General features: G+C 40.0%; 1 protein-coding gene across 1 annotated transcript; it reads right to left on the bottom strand.

The window, feature by feature from the left end:
* Nucleotides 1-667: 667 nt before the first annotated feature.
* stra6 (signaling receptor and transporter of retinol STRA6) lies at nt 668-22,719 on the bottom strand. Its single transcript, XM_007908079.2, is given in 19 exon segments — nt 668-2,057; nt 2,623-2,760; nt 3,412-3,575; nt 3,689-3,790; nt 3,912-4,029; nt 5,677-5,810; nt 6,205-6,280; nt 6,424-6,586; nt 6,988-7,049; nt 8,769-8,845; nt 8,977-9,041; nt 10,650-10,775; nt 12,097-12,215; nt 12,218-12,262; nt 12,895-13,034; nt 14,125-14,210; nt 14,524-14,590; nt 14,728-14,914; nt 22,347-22,719. Coding segments are annotated over 18 exon segments (1,998 nt in total). The 5' UTR covers nt 14,814-14,914; nt 22,347-22,719; the 3' UTR covers nt 668-1,827.
* Nucleotides 22,720-25,717: the final 2,998 nt, after the last annotated feature.

Here is a 25,717-nt window from a genome sequence, read left to right as displayed (position 1 = left end):
ACATATAATAATAATAATCCTTGCATTTGATATAGTGCCTTATCAAGTCTTCGAGACATCTCAAAGCACTTCACAGAATGTACTATAAAGTGAATTGACTGCATATTTTGTGGGCGAATCGCAGAAGCCAATTTCACACAGCAGTGTCCCATAAAGAGCCATGGATTGAGTGACCAATTTATTATTGTTATTTTTTTGAAGAAATTATTACCCCTGGAAAAATGATCAGCCAATTGACTAACAACCAGGTTCCTACATACTGATAGGTAAACAGAGGTGTGTGGAGTAAGGAAACTTGCCCAACATTCGCCCTGCCAGGAATCAAACTGAAGTCTCTCTTTTGCATTAGAGTGCTCTAGTCACTGAGCTACATCCAATCTTAACAATGTATAATATTTAGGGGAATGTTCAATCTTCAGGCCAGGGGTTAAGAAAATAAACACATCTGGATGTTTCAGGATTAACTGATCTTTAAAAGATGCAAGGTTTTACTTCCATAGAAAATCCACAATTTCAAATATTATTTACTCAAGTGCACACATAATCTATTCAAATGTTCTCGTATGAACTAAACATTGGAAACTGTGTACAATTATACAATTTCTAGTCAGGCAATTCTTCACAAGTTATGACATTTAAAAAAAGTCATGTTTCTTCTTCGTTTCTGTCCAGATTTAAAAAAACACAAATAATGTATCTAAATCCAAATGTGAAAAGATTGGTAAAGTGGGGCAAGGATGAAACAATATCCAAGCATAGAAGTCCCATACAAAAGTCCTGATTCCAAGTACAACATTACTTGGTAAATTACTGTATGTAGACAATAATACAGGATGGGGTTTGCAAAATGCTGTCAGTGCATTTAATTTGATGTGTTACTGCAGGCTTCTCCAATGATTATTTTGGTTACATGGCAAGAAGCTGGTTTATAAAGATCTTATTTTTAAATTTAAAAGGATGTCCCTTTAAGCTCACCAAAAAAGCTATGCTCATTAGATATACTGTATCTTGCAGTACAAGAAAAAAATATTGTTATATACCTACATGGAATTGAAATGCATGCAGCTTTATAGATTAGGTTTGCATCTCAGTGTACACCACATTTTTAAAGACATCCAATCAAAACACCATAACTCATTTTTACTCTTTCTGCTAAGTACATATTCAAATTACATCAACTCAGTTTCTATTCAACAAATTGGTGGTCTCGTTTGTCGTTGCAGGCAAAATAGTTTCACATCAAATAAATTAGCAAGTACGTGTGGAAGGAGGGGTCCAGCAATTCACTTCCGCGCACGTTTGACTTTTGTTGATACAGAATATCAGAATCAACAAGTGTCCCAGTACATAGGAGTGACAGATGGCAGACTTCACACACCTGCTATTAGCAGCCACCAGGCAGCACAGACCAGATGTCAACAAATGTAAATGCCTTGGTTTTCAAAATAGTTAAACACAAAAATCTTTTCTCTTCCCTCCAAGATGGCCTACTTTTGAGATTGTTCATCTTCATTGTGTAACTGGAGGGACACTATAACTTTAAAGTAGCATTTTGCTGAACTGTTGTGTTCAATTCATAGATTTAATATTAAAAAATAAGAAATAGGCACTCACAAACTGACTTCATGCATGTTAATTTGTTTTTATTCTTGTGCAGTCTTGGCTCTAAATGGTTCCTGGTTATTTGAGCAGGTATTTCAGTGTATTTAGACAAATACTTTATGTTAGTAAGTGAAACCAATAACCAAAATGGTGAGAAGGGAAAACGTAGCACGACTGACCTTGCTGTCTAGATTAGGTGCAATGAAAGCTCAGATCTACATCAGCCTATTCACTTCCACATGCCTCAGGTTTATCAAGTTCATCTTTACTGTCCTTGGGGGAGAGGCTCAATTTCCCATTCAAGACCATATCTGTAGACAAGTGACCAATGGACCTTCTGGCATCGACTAGTGAAGGATTGTTCAGTAGAGTGAACAGCAAGCACCACTTTGCTTTTACCCGTTTGGATCTGGCTGCTTTTGTGTATTTGTGGTCAGTTTGCATCAGTTGAATCCCTTGAAGTGGTGAGAAAATCCACAATTAGATCATGATCAGACACTGAAATTTCCTCTTCACACAAATTAGGCTAATGGACACTTTCCCTTTTATGTATAGGTTCTGGAATACTATAATGACAGGTTTGGGAAATGCTGCCCTTTTAAGGCATTGGTTCAATCCACTTATATTATAAAATGCTAGAAAGTGACATTTAAGAGCAAAGCAAAAAAAGTCAAATCTGTGAGCGAGAGGATTACCAGGGAACAAAATACACTTTATAACCCTAATGCCTCGATGCAACACAGTGCCTCACTTGGGAGCTCATCTCAAAGAGCTTCACAGAATTTAGTATGAAATGTAGTGATTGTGTATTTTGTGGGCAAATATGGTTGCCAACAGCAAAGGTCCCTCAAGCAGCCATGAAGTGAATGACCAATTCTATCAGGGAGACTGTAGGCCAGATCACTGAGAGAAACATCCTTCTCGTTTCAAACAATGCCATGGGATCTTTAAAGTAGGAGATCAGGATTAAGTTTCTCCATTAGATTTCCAGCTTTTGTCCTCCATGATAGCATAACTAACCTTCCTCTACATCTTTGCTTTGATGACCACCACCTCGCTCAGATCTTCGGGAATGAAGCAGGAGGGAACAGAAAGCCTTCATGACCGGATGTGACTGGCTGACTTCAGTCTTGAGGAAATTGGTATAAGAATAGTAACCTGGGTTAGGGGGGAAAAAGGATTAACTATTGATACACGCAGGTATTTCCTACAAAAGTAGTCACTATATAAATTTGTGAAACGCTTGCGGGTGACCTACCAATGTGAAATGCACTATTTCAAGTACAAGAATTATTCTTATATTTATATTTCTTGACCTTCCCAGTGACTAAAATATTTGCAGGGTGGGTGTGGAAAAGATGTTGGAAAAAAGGGGAACGGAGGTGGATGGCACAGGCACTTTCACACAGGAAATGCAATGGAGTTGGGGGGTGAAAAAGCAATGGGATAAATTATAAATCCTCCTCAGGAACATTTACCAATTTCCTAATGGTTGGTCAGTTCAAGAACAGAATCTCTAGTCGCCTTGGAGCAAGTTACACAATTCATGGAGTGAGAAAATCCAGGATTCTTTACAGTCACAAAACGGGATAAAATCCCATTAGTTACAATTTACCATGGAAATTACACAGTTGGAGGCCATTTAATCTATTGTATTAGTGTTAGCTCCTCTACCCACTTTCCATGTAAATCAAAGGCATTTTGTACAGTACATGCATTTGTTTTATTGCAGAGAATCATGACTATTCACTGCAATATCAGCGATTCCATCATATAACAGAGCACTGATGGTAGAGACTATAACGTTACCTGGGTCAAACATCTCAACCCCACGATTGAGCAGCCCAAGGTCCAGTCGACAGAAATGGATAACATTGAAGAGTGCCGTAAGAACCAAACGCCAAACCGCAGCAATAACTCCTATCAGCACATTGAATGTGAATAGAAGGTAGGTGAAGATGTAGAGTGTTCGTCTGAGAAGAACAGAAGAATTGAAATGCATTGTGAAATATTCCATGTGCACACACCCATTTTAGGTAGTTTCCTGTTCAGCTTTCAAATATAAGATAGGATATTTATTCCATACCTATTTGTGACACTGAATGTTTCTCCATTTTTCTGAAGGAAAATGAAACGAGCCAACATATGTTGGAGTAAGACTATCAGAATTAGCGTTAACCAGAATGGCCTTTAAAAATAAGAGAAAAAACAAATATGGATCACAATATTCCCCATGTAATGATAGATCAAGAAGTTCCATTTAAAAATTTAATTCTCTCTCTCCCTCTCCAATAAGTAACATTACTCACCACATTCTCTCCAGGATTTGGAAGATGATCATGTTTTGGCCAGTGAGAATGGGAATGACGATGAGAAAAGCAAATAGCAGGAAACAAAGAAAGATTACTATTTGTTGAATGACAAGACCTAAAAAACGGAGAGATGAAAAGAATAAGAATACACAACTACAGATTTCACCAGACAACAGCTTATTGAAAGTTACACATTGCAAATTAAATAAGACTACCCAACTATGCTGAACATGCATTTACCTTAGGTATTTCCCAGAAGGTCATGACTGAAATGAATCAGGAAAATAATAGCATAAAGTAGCAAATAGATTCTATTCTGAAGCTATTACATTAAATAACAAAAAGTTATAATAGAAAATGCAGACACAGTTGAATCAAGAGCATTTAGAATAAGCAAGCAGAGGGAATCTTGAATATATGTACATTTTACATAAAAAAATACAATACACAAGCACACACACCTTACAATTTGCTAAAATAAAATTTCAGTAACTATTAATTTTCAGAATTTGAAATCTGCAGGCAATAATCAATACGATTTTAAACATTAACTATTTAAACTCAAAAAACAACAAGATTCCATTTATAGAGCGCCTTTCATGTCGGGAGGACGTCCCAAAGTGCTGTACAGTTGGATCAGGACCCGAGCAGGGGGGAAGTGGTCAGGGTGAGGGGAGGGAAGGGAGGGAGCGAGGAGGGGGTAGAGAGTTGAGAGGGGAGCTGAAGGCACGGTCAAAGAGAAAGGTCTTGAGACCGGCCTTGAAGGAGGAAAGGGAGGAAGTAAGGCGAAGGCACTGGGGAATAGAGTTCCAGAGCCTCGGGGCTGAGAGGCTGAAGGCCCGGCCACCGATGGTAGGGGGGTTGGGGCGGGGGATGTGGAGCAGACCGGAGCCAGAGGAACGGAGGGTATGGGCAGGTAGATAGGGGGATAATAGGTCGGAGAGAGCAAGGCCGTGAATGGCCTTGTAGGCGAGGATGAGGATTTTGAATTCGATCCTCTGGGGGATGGGGAGCCAGTGGAGGCGAGCGAGGGTGGGAGTGATGTGGTCCTGAAGCCTGGTACGGGACAGTACACGAGCTGCAGAGTTCTGAATGACCTACAGCTTGTGGAGGGAGATACCGGGAAGGCCGGCAAGGAGAGAGTTCCCATAGTCCAGCCTTGAGGTGATAAAGGCATGGACCAGAGTTTCAGCAGCGTGAGGGGTGAGGTAGTGCCGTAGTCTTGCGACGTTCCGGAAGTGATGGAAGGCGGTGCCAGTTGTGGCGCGGATATGGGGGAGAAAGGAAACTCAGGGTCGAACAGAACACCTAGGTTCCTGACTGGCTTTGAGAGGTGGAGAGTGCAGCCTTGGATGCTGATGCTGTCAGCGCCTGAGGTGTGGAGGTGCTGACTCGAGCCAATCAGGAGGGCCTCAGTTTTATGCACATTGAGCTGAAGAAAGTTGTCTCTCGGCCAGGACTCGATGTCAGACAGGTAGGCTGTCAGGACATCGGTGGTCGTGGAGTTGAGGGTAGAGGAGGAAAGGTCATCCGCATACATGTGGAAGTTAACCCCATGTCTGCAGATGATGTCACCAAGGGGGAACATATATTCTGGAGGGACAAAGAAAATGTGAATGTATACTTCAGACAGTGACTGTGGGGGTGTGGGGTGGGAGGGCGCATGGAAATAAGCAAAAGGGTGACAAGTTTTCTAAGTTAAAGTGGAAGTTCATCAACTACAGGACTCATTACATTAATCAGAGTGTCCACAACCAGTTACCTAAACAGACATGGGCAGCCTGGTAGCCAGTGAAACACATCCAGGAGGCAATGCTAGATCTCGAGGGTCTAATACGCCTTTTACAGTTGAAGACTCTTTGAGTATCCCCTCTGTAAAGAGCCCTGAGGTTGTCTCTGTAATGAACAAATGCAATTTCATGCTTGCTTGGATCCATATTGCTAGCATTATGTAAGCAGTACATATATAGATATACATACACAGACAAATCTGACAGTGCAGTGTATAAATTATTTAAATAGAACGGGGACCATTTCTTTGTCAGTGTCAAGGTTGATAACTGGCCCACAATCGCACAAAACTAATACAAACTTGCAATACAAAAAGGAAAAAAATGTGATGAGTATTCCAAACTAAAATGCTTCTAAAATCATCACATTGAACCATGGAGAAACCATTCACATTTGATGCCTTTGCATTTGATATATTTAAATGGATCACAGGACAGTTTACATATCCAAGTACATTGCCCTTGGGAGGAATGACCGCTGAATTGATTTAAAAAATTACCTGTGTAAAACCATTGACCTCATTAATGTAAGAAGAGTCAGAACACAGGAAACAGCCACAGCAGACAGATAGCAGACTGTTGGAAAAAGGAGAAGAAAAACTTCCATGTATTAGTCAAATATTATACATCATATTTTTCCATATTTTATCCATTATTATAGCCTAAAATGGTTGTTGCATTTTGTCTACAAAATAATTACTGCATTCAACAGTAAGTACCTTCAACCACCCAAAAGTAGTACTTGACAATACCGACAACTTCAGCCCTATTTTGGGAAAGGCTAACATGAAATTCATCAAGCAGGTAGGAGACATCTTCTTGGACTCCAGACCTTGCCTTCTGCAGGGTGGGTATAACACCCACAATGATTAGAACAGCAACCTGCAGGAAATGTGGGAGAGGATACCATTAGCAATACTGCAAAAAATATTATACATATCAAATATATACATGTATTATATATATTTATGCAATGTCATGTGGGGAGGCCATCTTAAGCATTACGTTTATGAAAAATATTCCCAGATGTAAAATTCATCCTATTTAAACAATTAATTAAAATGACTAAGATTTATCACCTTCATAAATCACTTAATATCAGCAGCTTTGCATACATTTATCTGTATGCTTGTAGTAATTAAGCAATATCTAACAAACACTCATCACATTGGGCATTCACTCTAAGCAAATACAAAATATTTATTGAATGTTTATTCTGAATTGCGCTGAAAATGTCATCTGATCTAATTAGTTATTAGTTTAAAATCATTAAAAGTGTTTACCTGATAGACAGAAACTATTGCCACAGTCATAGTTATGACCAGTTTTGTTGGTACTCTGAAGCCTGAAAAGGATGGAAAAAGAAATGTTACTTGCAATAAAACTCTCCTCCAGAATCTCTCTCTCTCTGGTCAACCTATTATTCATTCTTCTACTGAGTGGATAAACATTTGACTGACATCCGAGATTTCAGCCAATCTTTGACAGAGAACAACAACGACAAAATTACATTTGTATAGTGCCTTTCACGTCGTGAGGTTGTAGAAGGAGAAAGAAAAGAACATGGATATAAAGAGGCCTGCCCACTTCTACGGAATTCCCTCCACGCATTGCCTTGCTGGGATGACAAATTTATTGTATAAGTGATCATATGGACCAAACTAGGTGCTAACAACCCATGGCAGAGCAAGCCAGTGCACCAATGTTTGGGTTTTCTAAAACCCAGTTGAAAGTTTCATTATCAGAGGGATCATTAGGAAATAATCTCAGAGTTCGAATAAATGAGATTGGGACCACAAATGCATTGCAATAAGTCTGAAACAAAGCTCAGATCCAGTCCAGAACAGCACAGAATGCCTGAATGAAATAAAATTGCTGTGATTTACAGAGATGTAAACTTTTTTCTGATAAACTAGACCGGAGGGTAGTTCAAGATTCCAAGTTAAAGTGATCTCATGCGGACCAACATTCCAGAACTACAGGATTTGTTTGAGAATATGAGAATGATTGAGGGCATCAATTGAGAACGCTTCCTTGGCAAGCTTTTGTTGCGAGATGACAGATTGTCCAATGATTTCCACTCTACATCAAGACTACGTTAGATCCAGTGTTTCAATTTACAATCGATAGTCAGGTCCACCACAAAAAGTGCTTTGTGAAAAGGAATGAGAAATGGCAGAAACAGGAATTTTGACTGATGTTAAGATCTAAATCACATGTGTTCATCTGCTTAACCTAACTATAGGAGCATGTGACATGGTATGCAGGTCATTACCATGTGACCCATTGATCTTGTTCAATGTCCAAAACTTCGACAGCTATTAAAATTTAAAAACTCGCTCTGTCAATATTTCAGGCTATTCACCGCATCTATTCCTTTTGTGTAGAGGCCAATAACCAGCTTCAAAATAGCAACAATATTTCATTTATAGAGCACCTTTCACGTTGGGAGGACGTCCCAAGTCGCTGGACAGTTGGGTCAGGACCCGAGCAGGGGGGAAATGGTCAGGGTGAGGGGAGGGAAGGAAGAGAGCGAGGAGGGGGTAGAGAGTCGAGAGGAGAGCCGAAGGCACAGTTAAACACCATTTAAAGCCAAGAAAATTCCATTCCTGATCCGATTTTTATCAATAAAAGTATATATACCTGATAGAAAACTGAATACTTTCATTTGGCATTTAAGACAAGTTCATACACCCTTTTCTGCTAATAGCTAAGACACATCCAATTTACTGTGCAAACAGCTGTTCCTTAGCAGATAACTGTTTGTAGGACATTGCTGTGTGCAAATCACTGCCATGTTCGCCTACAAAAATAGTCATTACACTTTAGTGAATCCTGTGAAATGCTTTTGAGATATCCTCCTGATATAAAAGGCAATACATCAAATGCAAGGATAAAGATCATGATCATGGCACAGGTCAAAACATATAGCAGGGCTGAATTGGGTGCCATTTTCCTATTTGAATACTTGGTTCATTTTGCACATTTAGAATTGTTTTTTTTGGGTACACACAGTTTGCATTTTTATCAAGTGTAGACGAGAATCCTCAGCTACATGAATTACCTTCCATTGGTATGTAGATGTACGATCGTATCACTGCTCCTATCCGAGAAGGGATGCTTACCTGCACTGGCTCAGCACTGAGTGTGGAGGAGAGAGAAAAAAAAGCAGAACATTTTAGTTAAACACATAAAATGTGAGACAGGAACACAGAACTTTAAAATGGCCGAGGATGCAATTTATTTTGCAGCTAAATGTAAACTCATCTCACCCTTGAGATGGCTTCTTTCTCAGCATAATCTTGACATAATCAGTGTAATATGCATTAGAAAGGCACTGCAGAGAAAGAAATACAAACAGACAAATCAGGAGCAATACAACCCTGGTTTAAAAAAAAGGGAAAGATTTATCCTGGAGAAATAATTACTCAAAAAGCATATAGATGAGCAATGAGTAATGAAGCGGGTGCACTGAAAATGTTCAAACAAACTTTCCTGTTGACACAGCAAGCTTATTCAATAACTTGCTGACAAAATGTCAATTCAATATTCGGTTGGTGCTGTGGATATCAGTCATAGCAATATTTTGCACATCTACAGGATGTTTGACATTGCACATAGGATTATTGTCTCAATGTCAATCTTTCGAGAAAATAGAAAATACCAAGCAGAGAAAAAAGGAGATTTACCAAAGAAAGATAATTAAAATACAGGGGAAGAAATAGGGTTTCAAGAGTTTTGAAAGTAGTGAATGGTGAAGAGAACATTTTGGAAGATAGCTCCAAAGGTCAGAGGTATAGTGCTTGAATGCTGAGCAACCAATTGAAACTCGGAAGGCCAAAATCTGTCCTTGAGGTGATGAGGCCATGAATGAAGTTTAGAGTAACAATCTGGGCAAAGCACAAGAACTTTTATCTTGTGTCCTTCACGGAGTGTAGCAACTTAGTGTGTAGAACATTCAGCCTAATTTAGGCTGAAGGAGCAACCAGTGGGACCACATGGATAAGAAATAGTTGAGGATCAGATAATGATTGTGGGGAGGATAGGTGGGCGCTCATCAAATTGAAGGCAAATTAATGCAGCAGAAACAGAGGATAAAACTGTTTGTGGGACTGTGAAGGTTAAAGGAAGGCGGCCTATTATAAAAGATGACTGTAGGCTAACGTACAACAACTTTTCAGGATTCAACTGAAATAGCACGTCCCTCAGCTGCTTAACCACACATGGAAAGCCTCATTGAGCCCTGAACATAATACACTTTGTATTTGGAGAGGGACCCAATGCAGCAACAGATTTTATCCCAACCAATTAAGAACATTACTCTGACAGTCTGGTACAAGCAGTGTGGAGATTAGAATGAGCCTTTCGAGAAACTAGATAGCTACTGAAAACACAGTAGGATTAACCCAATATAAAACCATCAAAACCAGTTCAACTAACAGGGGAAATGGAGGACAAAAAGAACATAGAATCTAAATCCTCAGCTACTAAATTATGTTAATCAGTTAGTTAATCGTTTAAGATGCATTAACATGGGGACTGCATTTATTCTCATTTGGCATAGTATTTTTCTGAATGAACACTGTTCTTATTAAATTGTAACCAATGTGGGAAATGGTGCTAAAATCGCATTATGTTAGATTTATGCAATGCGAATTCATGATCTTCTCAGGCAGTGGTTATCAATTATTTCAATACATCACGAGAATTTAAAAAGTTTAATTTAAGAAGACAACAATATTAGTTTCTGAGTCAGAGATTTTACCAAATGAACATTGTTTTAATCACTAACTCAATTGAAACAGACTGTGCTGCTAAACTTTGTACCTTGGGAAGTTCAAAAATGATAAGCTTTTAATCTATCACAACTGAACAAGCAGACATCCTCATCAGTCCCTGATTTTGATTGAAGACTACAATCACTGCCATCAAATTTGACACTTACCTCATTTGAGCCAACTTTTCCGGACGTCTCATCATTCTTCACTAATAATAAGGGATAAAGTAAACTAAGGAATGCCAGAAATAAGAGCTGAGGAAGACTCCTTATCAATGAGAAATATTTGTATATCTGGAAAATGAAAGAAAATTTAAAGACTGGTTACTACGCAAAATCTGTTTACAAAGTTTTTCATTCCTGCTTGCCACGCCAGATTAAGCTGGAATGGTCTTGCAATATTCTAAAAAAAAGTGTACAAACTTTCTTTCCTTGAATAAAAAAAGTGAATTGAGAACAGTAGTCTGCTGTTTTATGTATTCAGATAGTTATTCTTTAAAAAAAGTTCCCTCTCAACTTCTTGTATGGGGCAGCTTCACTATGCTATAAAACAAATTCTTTAGTGCTTAAACTATCAGAAATTCATACCACACTTCCCTTTCCATGGTGTCTCCCAATTTAATTTCCCCCCTCCATTTGGAGTGTGGGAAGAAAAAGTGACCCTGAGCCATGCACATTTCAAATTGCTGTCAAAATCATTCCATGACAGGGTATCAGAAGGTACCTCACCTATTGACCCAGCTAAGAAGCACAACTCTCAGTATTCATCCAGTCAAAGTTCTTCCTGGATTAGTTGGGCAATAAGCCTTTTTTCCAAACCCGCTCACCCAGTTACTTTCCAATTACTCTTTTTCAAACCAATTCCCCTACATCTGACAGGGCTCCCAAAAAGTAAAGGAATAGCCCACATAAATGTCAGTGGAATAATAATTTCCACTAATAATCTGGATTCCATTGCCATCATGTCTGTTCTAGCATCAAACAAGCAAATGGAAATTGGAAGAATTCACAGAAGAATACACATCCTGCATAACTATTCAGCAAGCACTGGGAACAGATGTTGCAGATAGTGAATTATCGACCAGGCTACTTCACCCATAATTATAGAGCATTCTGTGGTCAGTTGGGGAGAAGGGGGTTAAGAGAAAGAAGGAAGATGAAAAAACACTAATGAACAAAAAGCTTTGCTTGGTTAATCACTGATCAGCATTGATGAAAAAGCAATGACCTGGAGAGCAAGCCACCTGTTCTCTTGGTGGGAAAGTCACAAACATGGAGCCAGTGTTGGAGAATTCAAGATCAACAGTGCAGAATTTGGGGGGATATTTTTTTCTGTCAATCTGCACTAGGAAGCGATAGATCAATTCATGTGGTTCTTGTTTAACAAGCAGTTTGTACTAGATAATTGGATTTTATTTGTTATTCAGGTTAAAGAAAGTAAATTCAGAATTAAAATATTCATTCAACTGAGTTAAGCAAAGAGGCCTACTTTGGGGTGGTGAGAAGGTTTTTAAAAGGCATCAAATGGCAACAATAGCATTATTTGTTTAGTAATTAGTGCTACAAACAAAATCTAGAGATTAAAACTTTAAAAATGCGTGCATAAGCAAAGTACCTCGAGTGAATAAGGGCATTCAGCCTTGTGCCAAATCTGGATTCCGCAGTGAACCCAGGAGAGCAGGCTACCGAGGAGGTAACCTGCTTTGCTCTTAACAGCTGCACATGCAAGAAGGGATAGTACAGAGCTGGGTAGTACAGCAAGGCCAGGATCTTCCAGTACTCTGAAAGTAAGAGAAACTGATTTAGTATTTGGAAAGGTGTCAGCTGCTTAAATTACATTGCCATCTGTATGCCACATCCTACAGTATAATCAGTTCATGGTCAACGTGTTCACCCTCCATCATGGTCTCGCCCAAATCCGAAACCATCTTTCTCATTCGCATTCTGATCGGTCTGCAAAGTATTCACAGCATTTTTAAAATGTCATAATTGCAAAATTTGCAATAGAAATTTAAACAGAGCCCCTTTGACCCATCAGACCTGGACCAGTTCTCTTATTAACTCCAAATTCCTCATTTAATCTTCTTTACTCAATTATTCTATGAATTCTGAACAATCCTATGTAATTATTCAAGCCTTTACCTAATTCCCTTTTTTTAATAAAAGTCATAATTGACCAATTGTCGTAACTGATTTCACTTTATAAAACACTCTGCATATGTAAAACAATATAACTTTGAAAACATGTCAGACATTCTATAAAAACCTGGCTATTATGGTTTAAAAGAGATTCTATAATAAACCATTTCAATAGATCATCCAAACTACCTACCTTTATACTCATCCATTCATCTCATCTAAGATTCTCCACCTCTATTTCTAGACATACAATAAAACGGCTGTGTCCATTTACCTTTGGTGTCCTCTGAAGACTCAGCGATGAAAGGAAAAGGTTTGTCATCCAGAACCACAACACACAGGGAACAGAAAACAAGTCCAAATACAGCGGCAGGAATTCCTTTATGAGAGCCATGTTCGAATAGGCCAACAGGACTGAAACACACAGAACAAATGCACGTGTTACAATCGAGGTGGGGAAACAGAGAAAGAACCTTTAAACATGCATTCACTGTTTCTCACGGAACTATTCAAAAATGAGCTATTGCATGTGTAAACTCAACACTAAACGAACAAGACCTGAAATATAGCATACAAATGCAGAGTTGATGGTGAACAGATTTCGTTTGAGTAGGATGTTCTCCAAATCCAATAGTGACAGTAATCACCTATGGTAAATGTATATTTTAAGCAGATTTGCAAATGGACACACCAAACTTTTTAAGATATTTAAAGTAGAAACGAACCCAGGAAGTCAAGCTCAGACGATTGAACTTACTGTATAGTTCATCACATTGAGAAAAGGGGGAAACTTTTCCTGAGATGTACTGTGTAGACAAGTAACTTCTGAAGCTGCAGTTAGCGTGGAAACACTCCTGTACATTTGTGTGTTTTTTTCACCCTAAAACAGATAATAGATGTGGCCGAGTTCTCTCCTCCTCCCTCCCACATATGGAGGGGGGGGAGGGAAGGAGGCGCTGGCAGCTTCAGTAACTTAATAGGGACTCCTGAAAAAAGTAGCAATTGAATAACATAACTAAGAGTCCATGCGTAAAATACATTGAGAAATGCTTTTAAATCCTAGAATATTTAGCAATGACTTTAATAATTGGCGAATGGTTGCGAAGACACCAAGCGATGAAACCCTGTGTCCATTGATAAACCAATCGAACAAGTCACCCGGACCAGTACTCATGATCGGGGAACTCAAGTGCTAAACAGCGAGACAGGGCAGCATTTCCTTGGATTTCCAGTCCTGCTGATGAAGCTAAGGTTACAACAGGTTGAAAGCACACAGCTTAATCAGACTGTGAATATGAGGATTATCAGATAACCTTATTTATTGCGAGAATCTCTGTAAAACTTGGCACATTCTCGCACAGAGTTCTTTTGCAGCATATGCTGCGTGCAAAGTGGCCCATTGGTTTAATGTCGAGAGAGCCCTATATGGGTGTTTTCAGTGGTTCAGTTTGAGTTCACACAGCGTTCATGCCTTGAACTTGAGACTGTAGGTGGAGAACTTAACTGTAATAAGCCGGGAACCCCACCGCATGAATTCCTGCACAGGCGCCTGCGTTTGACCAAGAACGACAGAGCCAGAAGCACAGCGAGCTGGAAGGCAAAATGAGAACACTTTATTTCCATTATTTTTTTCGAGCCCCACCCCCCCCCCCCCAACAAAATTTGCAACCGGACAAAATTAACCTGCAAATTGGAAATGTGCAGATTAATCGTATACAGAGATTCATTGAAGTAAACTTATACTGTGGTTTATATTTGTTGTCGAACTTCACTTTCAAAGTCATAACACATTAATGGGCAGTGCCACTAAGTGGGTTCCAAGGTCCCACTTGAAAATAGGAACAAATGCGAACTTGGCACAAGTTACTTAAACTGAGGAGGGGGTAAATAAACAGGCACTTACTGAAATACCTGCCATGCAGATGTGATACAACTCGACTCGTACCGTGGGATCACAAGGTTCAATAATTCTAAGTAAAAATAAAACAATAAAAGGAGTCAGCTACCGGATGGATGCAAAACACGGGAACTTTCCTTTATTTTTTAAAAAAAAGTTCAATGCAAAGTGATCTGAAAAGAATATATACATATATAAAAAAAAACGTACTCTTTCGGGGGATCTTCCCGGTCGTCAGTGTAGTCGATATTCCAATATGAATAGTCGTCATCGAAAGAATAATTTGTTGAGGCCATCACTTTAACTCGCGTAAAAGGCAACTCAACGTTAAATGCCCCTCCTGAGGATTGCTATCAACGCGGGCGAGTTGGTGCCTTAAGTGACTGGCACCGCTGATCTGGGTAAATGGAACAGAAACACAAGCTCAAAACCTCACACACATACTCAACCCGACCAATAGAATTCCCTCTCCTCCCTCTTCCCCCACCCACCCGTCCGTCAAGATAACTCTGGGCGTGTGAAACTTAAAGTGCGATCAACGGGAAAATGTAAATACAAATGTGTAAGTCCTAGTCGCCAGCACACTTCCAGAGATTAGAGTTGCATAAAAAGTTTAGCACTGGTTTCTAACCGCCTCTCGAGCGTTTGCGCGCATGTCTTAACCAACCAACACCCAATTAATGTGGTCTTAATTCCGGCTTAAAAGGTGTTATCCGTTATTTAATAAGCGCAACAATTAAGCAAATTGTCAGCAGACTAATTGTTACGATACTTCGCACAATAAACCCAAATACTTTCAGATTCCAACCAATACTTATCCTGACCATAGGATATATATGAGTAGGTGCTACTCATAAACTTGATCTTTTTAAAACAAAGTTAGATTGGTTGGTGATCATTAGAAACGTTAAGGAAGCCGGATCATTCAAGGCAGATGGCTCCTGCTACATGCAATGCTTTGCAAGAGCGTACACATTAAAGTGGTCAAGACCAAAGTGCATTTAAAATGAAATTTACAGGAACTATATTCCAAATGGTTTCTTCCATGCTGTAATTTCTACAATCACAGTCAAATAAATATTGTCCCATAATTCAAATCTGAAAAGATATTAATATATTGAATTTGAAACAAAATAGCTTTTGATCTTGTACTTTATTGCACAGTTTGAGCAGGTAGTGTTGAAACCGAGTCACTTTTCATGGGATAAAGTAATTAGATTTCTGAAATATCCCCCCAAAATTCTCTGAATTCAATTCGGTAAGTGCAAATACAACATGATGAGACTCCTGGTATTGATGATTGGCGAACAGTTTTGGCAACTTGGCAAAGTGACCTAATGATGGAATTGACATCTCAAGTGGTTAATTTCCCCATAAGGATAAAGATACCACTCCCTGACATTTTATTTCTTTGGTGGTCTTCAAAAATATTCGTGGGGCGTGGAGGCGGCACAATTATTGATGGAGTTTAAAGTGCTCATGATTGTGGAGCCCTTTTGTTCTCACCAGGGAGCCTGTGTAAAAGTGTAGAGAGAAGATGGGAAGGAATGAAAGGCAGGAAAGATAAATGATTGGGAAAGAAAGCTGGACCATTTACAATGTATAGATAAATGGAAGTAAACACATCAGGAGGAAAGGGAATGCCAGCTGGGCACCTCAGCAGGAGAGAGCTGGGGAATGTGCAATAGCATTGTAACTCTGCAAATGTCTTGCGGATGAACAAACTTTGCACATGTGATAAAGGGTCTAGAAGAGTTGATAACACCCCGTTGCTTGTATGAGTAAAATAGGTCCTTAATATCTGTGAGAATAATTGATGCCATATATCCCCAGCTCCGACATCTCATGTTTGGAGAATCCGATCAATACAGTATCACCAGTTTAGGCAGAAAACCGGTAATTAGAGCATTAGAGCATCCTATAGATATTAACTTCAGTTGTGTACAAGGCAAGACTGAGGACAGTCTTAGACAAGAAAAGTCTGGGACTGTACTGTCATTCATAAAGGCGAACTAACAGTTTTGCAGTTCATTGAGAGCTGAAAATAACCAATGCTTGCATTTGCAAAAAGTTAATTCAATCAAAAATTAAGGAGAATAACTTAAATAAAAGGAATACATTTAAAAAGTCATTAGGCGTTACCCTGTTCCAATAGGTAACAGGCGTTTCAGGCATTAAACGTACAACCTTCGCTTCCATCCATATGGTGTCTTAATTGTCTCTCTTCTTGAACTAACTAAGTGGAACGAAGAGGCCCCACCGACCATTAATACTCATAGGAATGTCAGTCTGTCAGCAGGTCATTCGTCTGCCTATCACAGACATTTTACTCCAGATTCCAAAAAAAACTTCCCACTACAACTGTACAAGTTAAAAAACAAAGCATTTTAAAAACTTGAACAGGAACCCGGAGAGGCAGATCAGGGCATGAACTACAATTACACCTTCTGCACCTGTATAGTGGTACTCTCGTCAGCTAAATACATACTTCGTAATTCAAAACAGGATAGGGACACTCTCCGAAATATCCTTCAAATAGAAACAAAGGGATTTCATACAGTTTCTTTGGACACCCAGATAGATGTGCAACAGGACGATTCGAAATCTCAAACTGAAGAGCAAATAAGGGTTTGGGGTACAGTACAAGAATTAACGTAGGTTATCGAAGAGACTCTACGAATTGGGGAGAAACCCACCCGCTGGATGTTTTGACTACCCTGACGGTACAAGTCTCTCTACAAATCTAGGAAATCTGATCGGCTTTCGGTATTTAACCTTTTTTTTCCTGAGGGGAAGCGGCCTTTGATCACACTGACATCTCTGCACTGAATGCAGAGAGACAGATAGCTCAATAAACGGGTCGCTCCATCAGTCGTCTTGTTCAGCCAGATCTCACTATTTAATTACACGCATGTCATTTGTTGCTTAACGGTTCACTTACGAAAACTATTTATACACCTTTGGACAAGCAAGCCATTTTCCTTTCAAAGCCAGTGTTGAATCTTTTGAATTCAGAAATTTTAGCAAGTCTTAAGGTTGACACTCCAACGCACAACTGAGGCAGGGTAGTTTTGTTGGGAGGGCCGTTCTTATCCAGTTCACTTGTTCTAGTGATCCCATGGCACAATTTTATTTTGCAAAAGAAGAGCTCTCCTTGTGTCCTGGCCAGCAATCATCCGTCATCCAAACTTCCCCCAATTAAATTGACTATTTATGGTATTGCTTTGCGTGGGAGGCTGCTGCTCCAGATTAGCTTCGCAACACTTCAAATTAATGTTTTGTGTTGAGCGTTTTTTTTAAATGAATCTTCAAATCAATTTACAATGTGTTTATTTTAACACAAAAAAGGCAAATTGCCAAAAGTGTCCTGCGGAAGGAAATACAATCGTGGACACTGATCTGCAAAGGAAACATGATTTTTAATCTCTTATCTTCAAAGAAATAATCTGAGATAAGATGTTAAAAAGAGAGAAGAACGTGGTTGATCCTTTGACTTGTATACAATGACTTAGATACTGCTGATGTGGTTTCACAAAACCAATTCAGATGAAAGCACCATTTCTCTTCAGCTCATATGATCTCACGCTTCCAGTGTACCAATCCCACTGTCCTGACATTGCAGTATCTAGTTATAATCCATCTTAAAACCACTCATCTGGAGAATGGGCGCGTTTCTCTCTCTACCTATCGCTAAAAACAGTCTGGTCTGAATGAATGGGAGGGGGATGTCTAAAATATACTGGAGTTGAAAACTTACTTTGTAGTTGAGGTGTATTGGAAACAAAATTAAGATGGGCAATCTAAGACAGAAAATAAAGTATTTCTTCTAAAGGAATATGTTCACTATTGCTGGAGTCATATTGTCAATACTGACATGTTATGAAGAATTCATTGGGGGTAAACAGACCGACCCAACCAGATTCAGAAGTGGTGATGTTATTGGATAAAATAGGTATCACAAGAGCGCACGTTACACTCACTGCTTTGCTCAGGGTCCTGTAGTTACATGACAGCGTGATGTTTATGCACACATATTCAAACATACATGCAATGCACACAGCTCTGCTCAGAAAGTAGCTTTATAGAAAATGGTGAAAAGTTATTTAAGAGTTTATGGTGAAACGAACGAAGGAAGGGTGAGTGAGCTCAACCTCCAAATGATATCAGGCTGAATCTCGAAGAAATCCTGGTTCTCCTAAGGTTTATGAGATTAACAGAAATGCTGGGAATCCACATCAGGTCACTGAGTGTCACAGTGAAAGATCGGTTAACCTTTCGGGCGTGACCTTTCCACAGAATCACAAGGCTTTTGGTTTCCAGTTTGGCGAGATTACTCCATAGTTGTGAAGCTGAAAAAACACCAGATATAAACACCCTTGCAGACATGGAAAAGGAAACAAGTTATAAAAATTAAACGGACGGGAATAATGCCACATTAGCTGCTGTGATTGAAGATACGCAGCATGTTACAATGAGCTTCAAAGTTTGGGATTAATCTGCTTTAAGAGGGGAAAATGGTGATCCTTTAGCATGATAGAGATCAGCTGAAATAATAAATATCAGTCACTTATAAGACATGATAAATGTGTAATCTTAAGGATCTTGGGGCCCTTGAACTGACTCTTATGTAAATATTTGTATGAGGTTCAAATTACTGGCTGAGATGAAGGCACATCGAGTGGAAACAGTTCAATATCTGACCTAGCAATGCTCTCGTCTCATCGCGATTCCTCAGTGGAACATTTTACATACATATAGTCTATGTGTAGATATAGATAGATACGTGAAAAAGCTAATGGTGAAAAACACTACTGAACCGTCAATGATTTACACCCCGGCTTTAAAATATTTAGTGACCAGCTTTCTTACTGCAGGATTTTCCTTTGATATCTTTAAAGTCACGTATGTTCGGTTACATCAGTGGGGTATCTGAACAGTATCTATTAGAGCGTGATTCCAACCCAACATTCAAAACACTGAACACACGGAAATTATACTTCCAGTTTTCAGATTTTACCGAATCCTTTGGGAAAATGTTTGTCAGCTTGACTCAGTGTTAACACTCTCACTTCTGGATTGGAAGGCTGTGGGTTTACGTTGGCACTTTTGGGTTCACAGTCAGGACTAATATTCCCTATACACCACAGTACACACACACACAGGAGTTTCTTCTGGGCAACAATTTTCCAGATAAAATTGGTCACTCACTTCATGGATCTGTTGTGTTCATATTTGGCTAAAAATTAAGTCACTAAACTTGACCACACACATGTTTGAGATTCTGGGTGCTTTACCAAACGCAAGATTAACATTATGTAGAGTAAGAGTCAGATGTGGCTTAAATTGTCATCTTCAGTGTACCAATACGGCCTTCATCCTATACTCACACTCGAACTACATATTCAATGCAGACTAACCATCCTCAGTGGTGGGTGTCCTTATACAATAGATGCAGCCAGAGATTGGGGGGAGAAAGAGAAACATAAGTTGCACAAAGTAAAGCAAAATTACTGTCTCACATCACATCTGTGAATTAAACTGCAGTTATATTGCAAAAAGAAAGGCCAAGATTTATCATAATATTTTACTCCTCAATTTGCTTTTAGATTATGGTGCATTTCTGGGAGTTCTGTGGAGTCCTGTAGCTCAGTGGTTAGAGCACTCGCTTTGCAAGTGAGAGACCTGAGTTCAATTCCAGGCAGAGGGCGAAACCTTGGGCAAGTTTCCTTACTCCACACGCCTAATAATAATCCCTCCAAAAAACAAAAACAATAATAAATTGGTCATTTTCAATCTACGACTGTTTGTGGGACATTGCTGTGCGCAATTGGCTGCCGCGTTCGCCCACAAATATACAGTCAATTCACTTTACAGTCTATTCTGTGAAGCGCTTTGGGACGTCCTCCCGACGTGAAAAGCGCTATATCAAATGCAAGGATTATTATTATTATTATTATTATTAGTTTAAGGTTCGTAATAATCGGTTTGGTGTTTTTTTCTCCAGACCCTTAGTACAGAACCTTAATCCAAACCCTTACTACAGAAAATAAACGAGCAAGAAGAGTTACTGCCAGGTATTGATAAGGACAAAAACATGTTTAAAGAGTGTTTGAACATTATGCGACCTTGAAGCAGGGCAGACCTTGAGTTCAGTTTATTGCTTAATTGCCAATGTGTCCAACTATTTATGAAAGCCAGTTTAGGACAATTTTACGTGCTTTGCTGCAGATCTGTTTAACTCTTCAAATCTTTGCTGGAGCCTTTGGCAAAAACATTCCGCCGCCAGCCTAGACTTTGTAATGTTTCACTTGTGTTGAAAAGGACAGTTTGGAGCGAAACAACAACAATTATTTCCTATTCCTAAATCACACTGGTCACAAGCACAGATACAGTCTGCTAAGTTGCATGCAACACTAAATGAATTAGATTTTCTGAAATATTTTCAACACCGAGTCATACTTCCCAATAACAATAACAAGCTTCTGCTCCACATTGAGACGTCCTCCCGACGTGACAGGCGCTATACCGATATAATTTTGTGTTGTAATTTGGTGTTGTATTTCTCGACATAGCCATCAGGAGAATCGCTACCAAATCACTTCTTTTTTTGACAAAGCTCAGAAAGTTCAGCATCTAAAAAAAAAGTTCACAGGGATTGCTGTGAACAATAACCTCTCAGACCACGAGTGTTTTATTTAAGACTAACTGTGTGTGCTTGTACCAAACACATCGTCATTCCAAGACATCATCCTATGTAAGTGCAAGTTGTTATCCGTTACGAATGAGATTTGAAACCACGGTGGAATCTTCATTTAGTCATAGCATTACAGATTGTGCAGAATTTGGGTTAACACCAAATGTTGATTTGGAACTTGTTTTCCTTTAGATTCCTTGAGAATGGCTTCAAAGTTCAGACAGAATTCAACATTTTGCTGATTTCTGCACACCCCGAAAGGCTAAGAAATTAGAGTAAATCTGGACCCAGGTCGAATTCCGACCTCCATGAACTCGATTCACATCAATGACATTTTAACCCCTTCACAGAATACGACACGTTGTAGAACGTGAGACGAGACAGTTGTGCGGCGATCGCGTTGGGCGAAGACACATTTTACCACTTGAAATAAAATCGGCACAAGTAAAACTAAAATCCTGAAATGGTTCACAAATTTCACGCTCGAGTACACAGGTTGGAGAAGGTGTTAATAGGATCAGATACCGACTGCTCATTGGATTGTTTTGCAAGTGAATTTCCAGTTGCTTCCAAAAACTATCATTCCGAACAAAACACGTTTCTCTGTCTTAATACTGTACCACGAAAGGGCGAAATAAGCTTTTTTTTTTAAAAAAAGGCAATAATGAAACCGCCTTTAAGTTAGTTTTTTTTTGAACAGGGATTGCAAATTCAGGATTGTCCAACCCGGAAGTGCATTGCCCTTTATGTGTTCAGCAGCTTTTATTCTTGATCAAGATGAGTTTTGAAATCACCAGGGAAAGAGAGAGAGAGAGAGAGCTCAAAATTACTCATTCAAAATAATCCCAGTTGAACAGATTTTGGCGCGCAGGAGTTCCTGTAACTTTATTCCCAGTTGGACCGTTTCCAATCTGGATTCATCTATTTTTAAAACTGTAATTCTCACAGCCATAGCTGTTGGGAGTAATGCACACCCCGGGACGTCTGCTTAATCACAGAAGTGGGAATTGAATCCAAAGCATTGCATAGTCACTGTATCCCATCCAACGCAAATGCTAATAATAATAATCATCCCATTTGCCCCCGCGGCTGAGCATCCTTTGATAAGACAGTATCGATCCACAGAGAAACTCACCGCAAACTCACGCCGCAATCTTCCGAGTGTCAGCGACTGTAGTGGCTGGAGTTGGGAGATGTGCCTTTCGACCGCCTCTCATCCGGATAAAGCCAACAGCAGCTTTGACTCTTACTGTTGGCAATGTTTTCAAGGAAGTTTTCAAAGGGGGAGAATAAATCAAACCAGACTACCTGCTGCTTCTAACTAAAGAGACGGGTTTTTTTTTCCCTTTAAAAAAAAGGACTTCTGACTAAAGCGATGCAGTCCAAATTGTAAGGGGAGAACACGTAGCGAAAGAGCCAGTTGGTGTGCCACTAACTTTTGTACCTGATGCCATTCCCACGAAGCGCTTTATTTATCGCTCACAGACCAATAGTCGGGACAGATATTTGTGGGCTGACCGGTGTGCGCGCAACTAGTTTTCCAGGAGCAAATAGTTTGGATGTTTTAATAGAAGTTAAAGCGGGAGAGGGAGGGGGTGGAGGGGGGGAAACGTCAGAGCAAGTTATTACTGTCACACCCGTAAGTTACCCTTTGAGCATTTCCTTGAAACGGCAACAATGCACTTCGTGGATAATGTGCACCGAATTAATGTTACGTCGCATGGGAGGAAAGTGTTCACTAAATTGCTTCTATGGTTGAAACTGACCCACCCTACACATTGCACACACAGATCAGTGTTTCCACTTAACTACCTGGGCAACAGATAAATGCACTCCACAAATTCGACTGCGAAGTTTAACGAGAAACAGTCGGTTCATTGAACGTCACGACTTCCCATTTAGATTCACCCAATCTGGAATGTGCTTGTTTGAAGGGCTCAGTGTATTTTTTTTCACATAATAAGGGCCAGGTTTTTTTTTTAAAAGGTAACATTCAGACATGTTGAAGCGTTTTGTCATTTCGAGCGGCTTTATTTGAAAATCTACTCTCTAGAAATCCATGAAAATATAATGTTCTAGATTAGAAATAAAATGCAGGGCAGAGGTTTGTAATGTACATATAGCAAATTCATTTTGATGGTAATCATATTGACTATCCTCCTGTGGGGGGGAGGTTAGCAAGGTCTGCTTGGAGTTTAGCTGATTCAAGGTGGCATACTTGGCAATGGAATATCAGAATTGAGTCAACTCTCTGTGTCTTGGTAAACCGGTCCCTGAGCCAGACAGATCTGCAGAGCTCTAGGCCACTGCTGATGACAGAAGACCTCGCCTGACTCATCAGCAGGACTCAGTGGGGCAGTGTGTTGTGTTAATAGTCAACTCAATGCTACTGCAACTTGCATGAGTTTGGGTGGAATTAAACAGTCTTGAGTCATACTGCCTCATACTGGGATCGTTTTGCTTGTGAAGTGGCTTGCAACTTATGGTATAGAAATAGATCATGTTAACGCTCACAGGATAGATAGGCTATTCAACAACTAAATAAAATTTTTATAGCACATTTCACATTGGGAGGACGACCCAAGGTGCTGGACAGTCAGGGACAAGACCTGAGTATGGGAGGGTAGGGTTGGGCTGAGGGAGGGCAGAGAGGTAGGGGGGGCGCTGAAGGCAGAGTTGACAAGGAGGGTCTTGAGTTGTGCCTTGAAGAAGGCAAGAGAGGGAGCAAGGCAAAGGGATTGTGGGATGGAGTTGCAAAGGGTAGCGGCAGAGAGGGTGAAAGCCCAGCCAAGGATGGTAGGGTACGTCGGATCCTGCTGAACGGATGAAGTGGACAGGTAGATAAGGGGTTAGCAGGTCAGAGAAGTAGAAATGGGCAAGGCCGTGGAGAAGCTTGAAAGGGAGGATGAGGATTTTTAATCCTATCCTCTGAGGGATAGGAAGCCAGTGGAGCTGGGCAATGGTTCAGTCAGTTTTCATAGTGATAGTCCAATACACTGCTATGGGGTCATGAAGCCTGGTGAGGGAGAGGACATGAGCTGCAGAGTTCTGGATGATCTATAGCTTGTGGAAGGAAGAGTTGGGGAGGCCAACAAGGAGGGAGCTTCCGTCGTCGAGCCTTGAGGTGACAAATGCGTGTATGAGGGTTTCACTGGCCTGAGGGGTAAGGCAGTGGCAGAGTCGGATAATGTTGCAGTGGTGGGGGAACACAGAGTGGGTCATAGCATGGATATGAGGGAGAAAGGACAGTTGAGGGTTGAACAAGATGCCCAGGTTCCTGAATGGCTCAGTGAGGTGGAGTGTGCATCCGTGGATGCTGTCAATACCGGAGTTGTGGGGGCACTGCCATGAGCCAATCAGGAGGGCCTCAGTCTTGTTGAAATTCAGCTGTAGAAAGTTGGCTCTCATCCAGGACTTGATGTCTGACAGACAGTCTCTCAGGGCATCAGTTACCCTGGAATCAAGGGTGGAAGCAGAGAGATAGATTTGGATGTCATCCATGTACATAAGGAAGTTGATTCCATGTCTGCGGTTGATGTCACCAAGAGGGAGCGTGTAGAGGTTGAAGAGGAGGAAACTGAGGAACACCGTACAAGAGTGTGCGGGTCCTGGAAGATAAACTGTTGGCAGAGACTGATTGTAGATAGTGTGAGAAATAAGACCAAATGATTCAAGGACAGAAACTTGAAGGTTGAGGTGATAGGAGAAGCAGTGGAGGAGGATGGAGTGGTCCACTCTGTTTCAATGGTTCAGTCTGTTTTCATAGTGATAGTCCAATACACTGTTATCATGAATAGAAATAATTGACCACAGCGAAATTATTCAGCTTTTAGTGTTTTTGAAGAAATGTTGGTTATTGGACATTAATCTTAAATAATAATAATAATCCTTGTATTTGATATTGCGCCTATTATAACTTCAAGATGTCTCAAAGCACTTCAGAGAATATACTGCGTACAAGGCACAGATAATAGTTCCATACTAGTTTACTTAGCTTGAGGTGCATTTTACTTTGCTCTTTGTAATAACGTGTCACCTTGGATATCATAACATGAATGAACTATTCTCTTGGAATTACAGTTTGTTTGTTGTATGCAGTGCATTGATTGGTTAATGGTTGCTGTCTGGATTCACTACAACAAACCAATTCAATTATCCGCACAGTTTTCTTCAGCTCTTACACGGTTGAGATAACCAGTGCTGTTTGGACTTCAGTGCCTGGTATCTTTTAAATTCATTAGAAACCGAGCCCTAACAGGATATAACGTATTCAGAGGCAGGTAACCTGACGCTGTCTGCATTGCAAGTTCTCATACAGCTGTATTTTAACAAGGGATCAGTTGTGACTATTCATAGACTGGGACCAGAGAAGAGATTAAACAATACCATTTGAATATATTCTAGCTGAACATTTCCTTTCCGCTTTTGTTTTGTTTTTACTTTGTTATAGCTGATGCTCTGATTCTATCAAACTGATCCTTAACAGTGGGACTTAACAGCAAAACA

Source organism: Callorhinchus milii, unplaced genomic scaffold (genome assembly GCF_018977255.1).
Source record: "Callorhinchus milii isolate IMCB2004 unplaced genomic scaffold, IMCB_Cmil_1.0 Scaffold26, whole genome shotgun sequence".
Taxonomy (NCBI): Eukaryota; Metazoa; Chordata; class Chondrichthyes; order Chimaeriformes; family Callorhinchidae; genus Callorhinchus; species Callorhinchus milii.
This window is presented reverse-complemented; position numbering and strand designations above follow the sequence as displayed.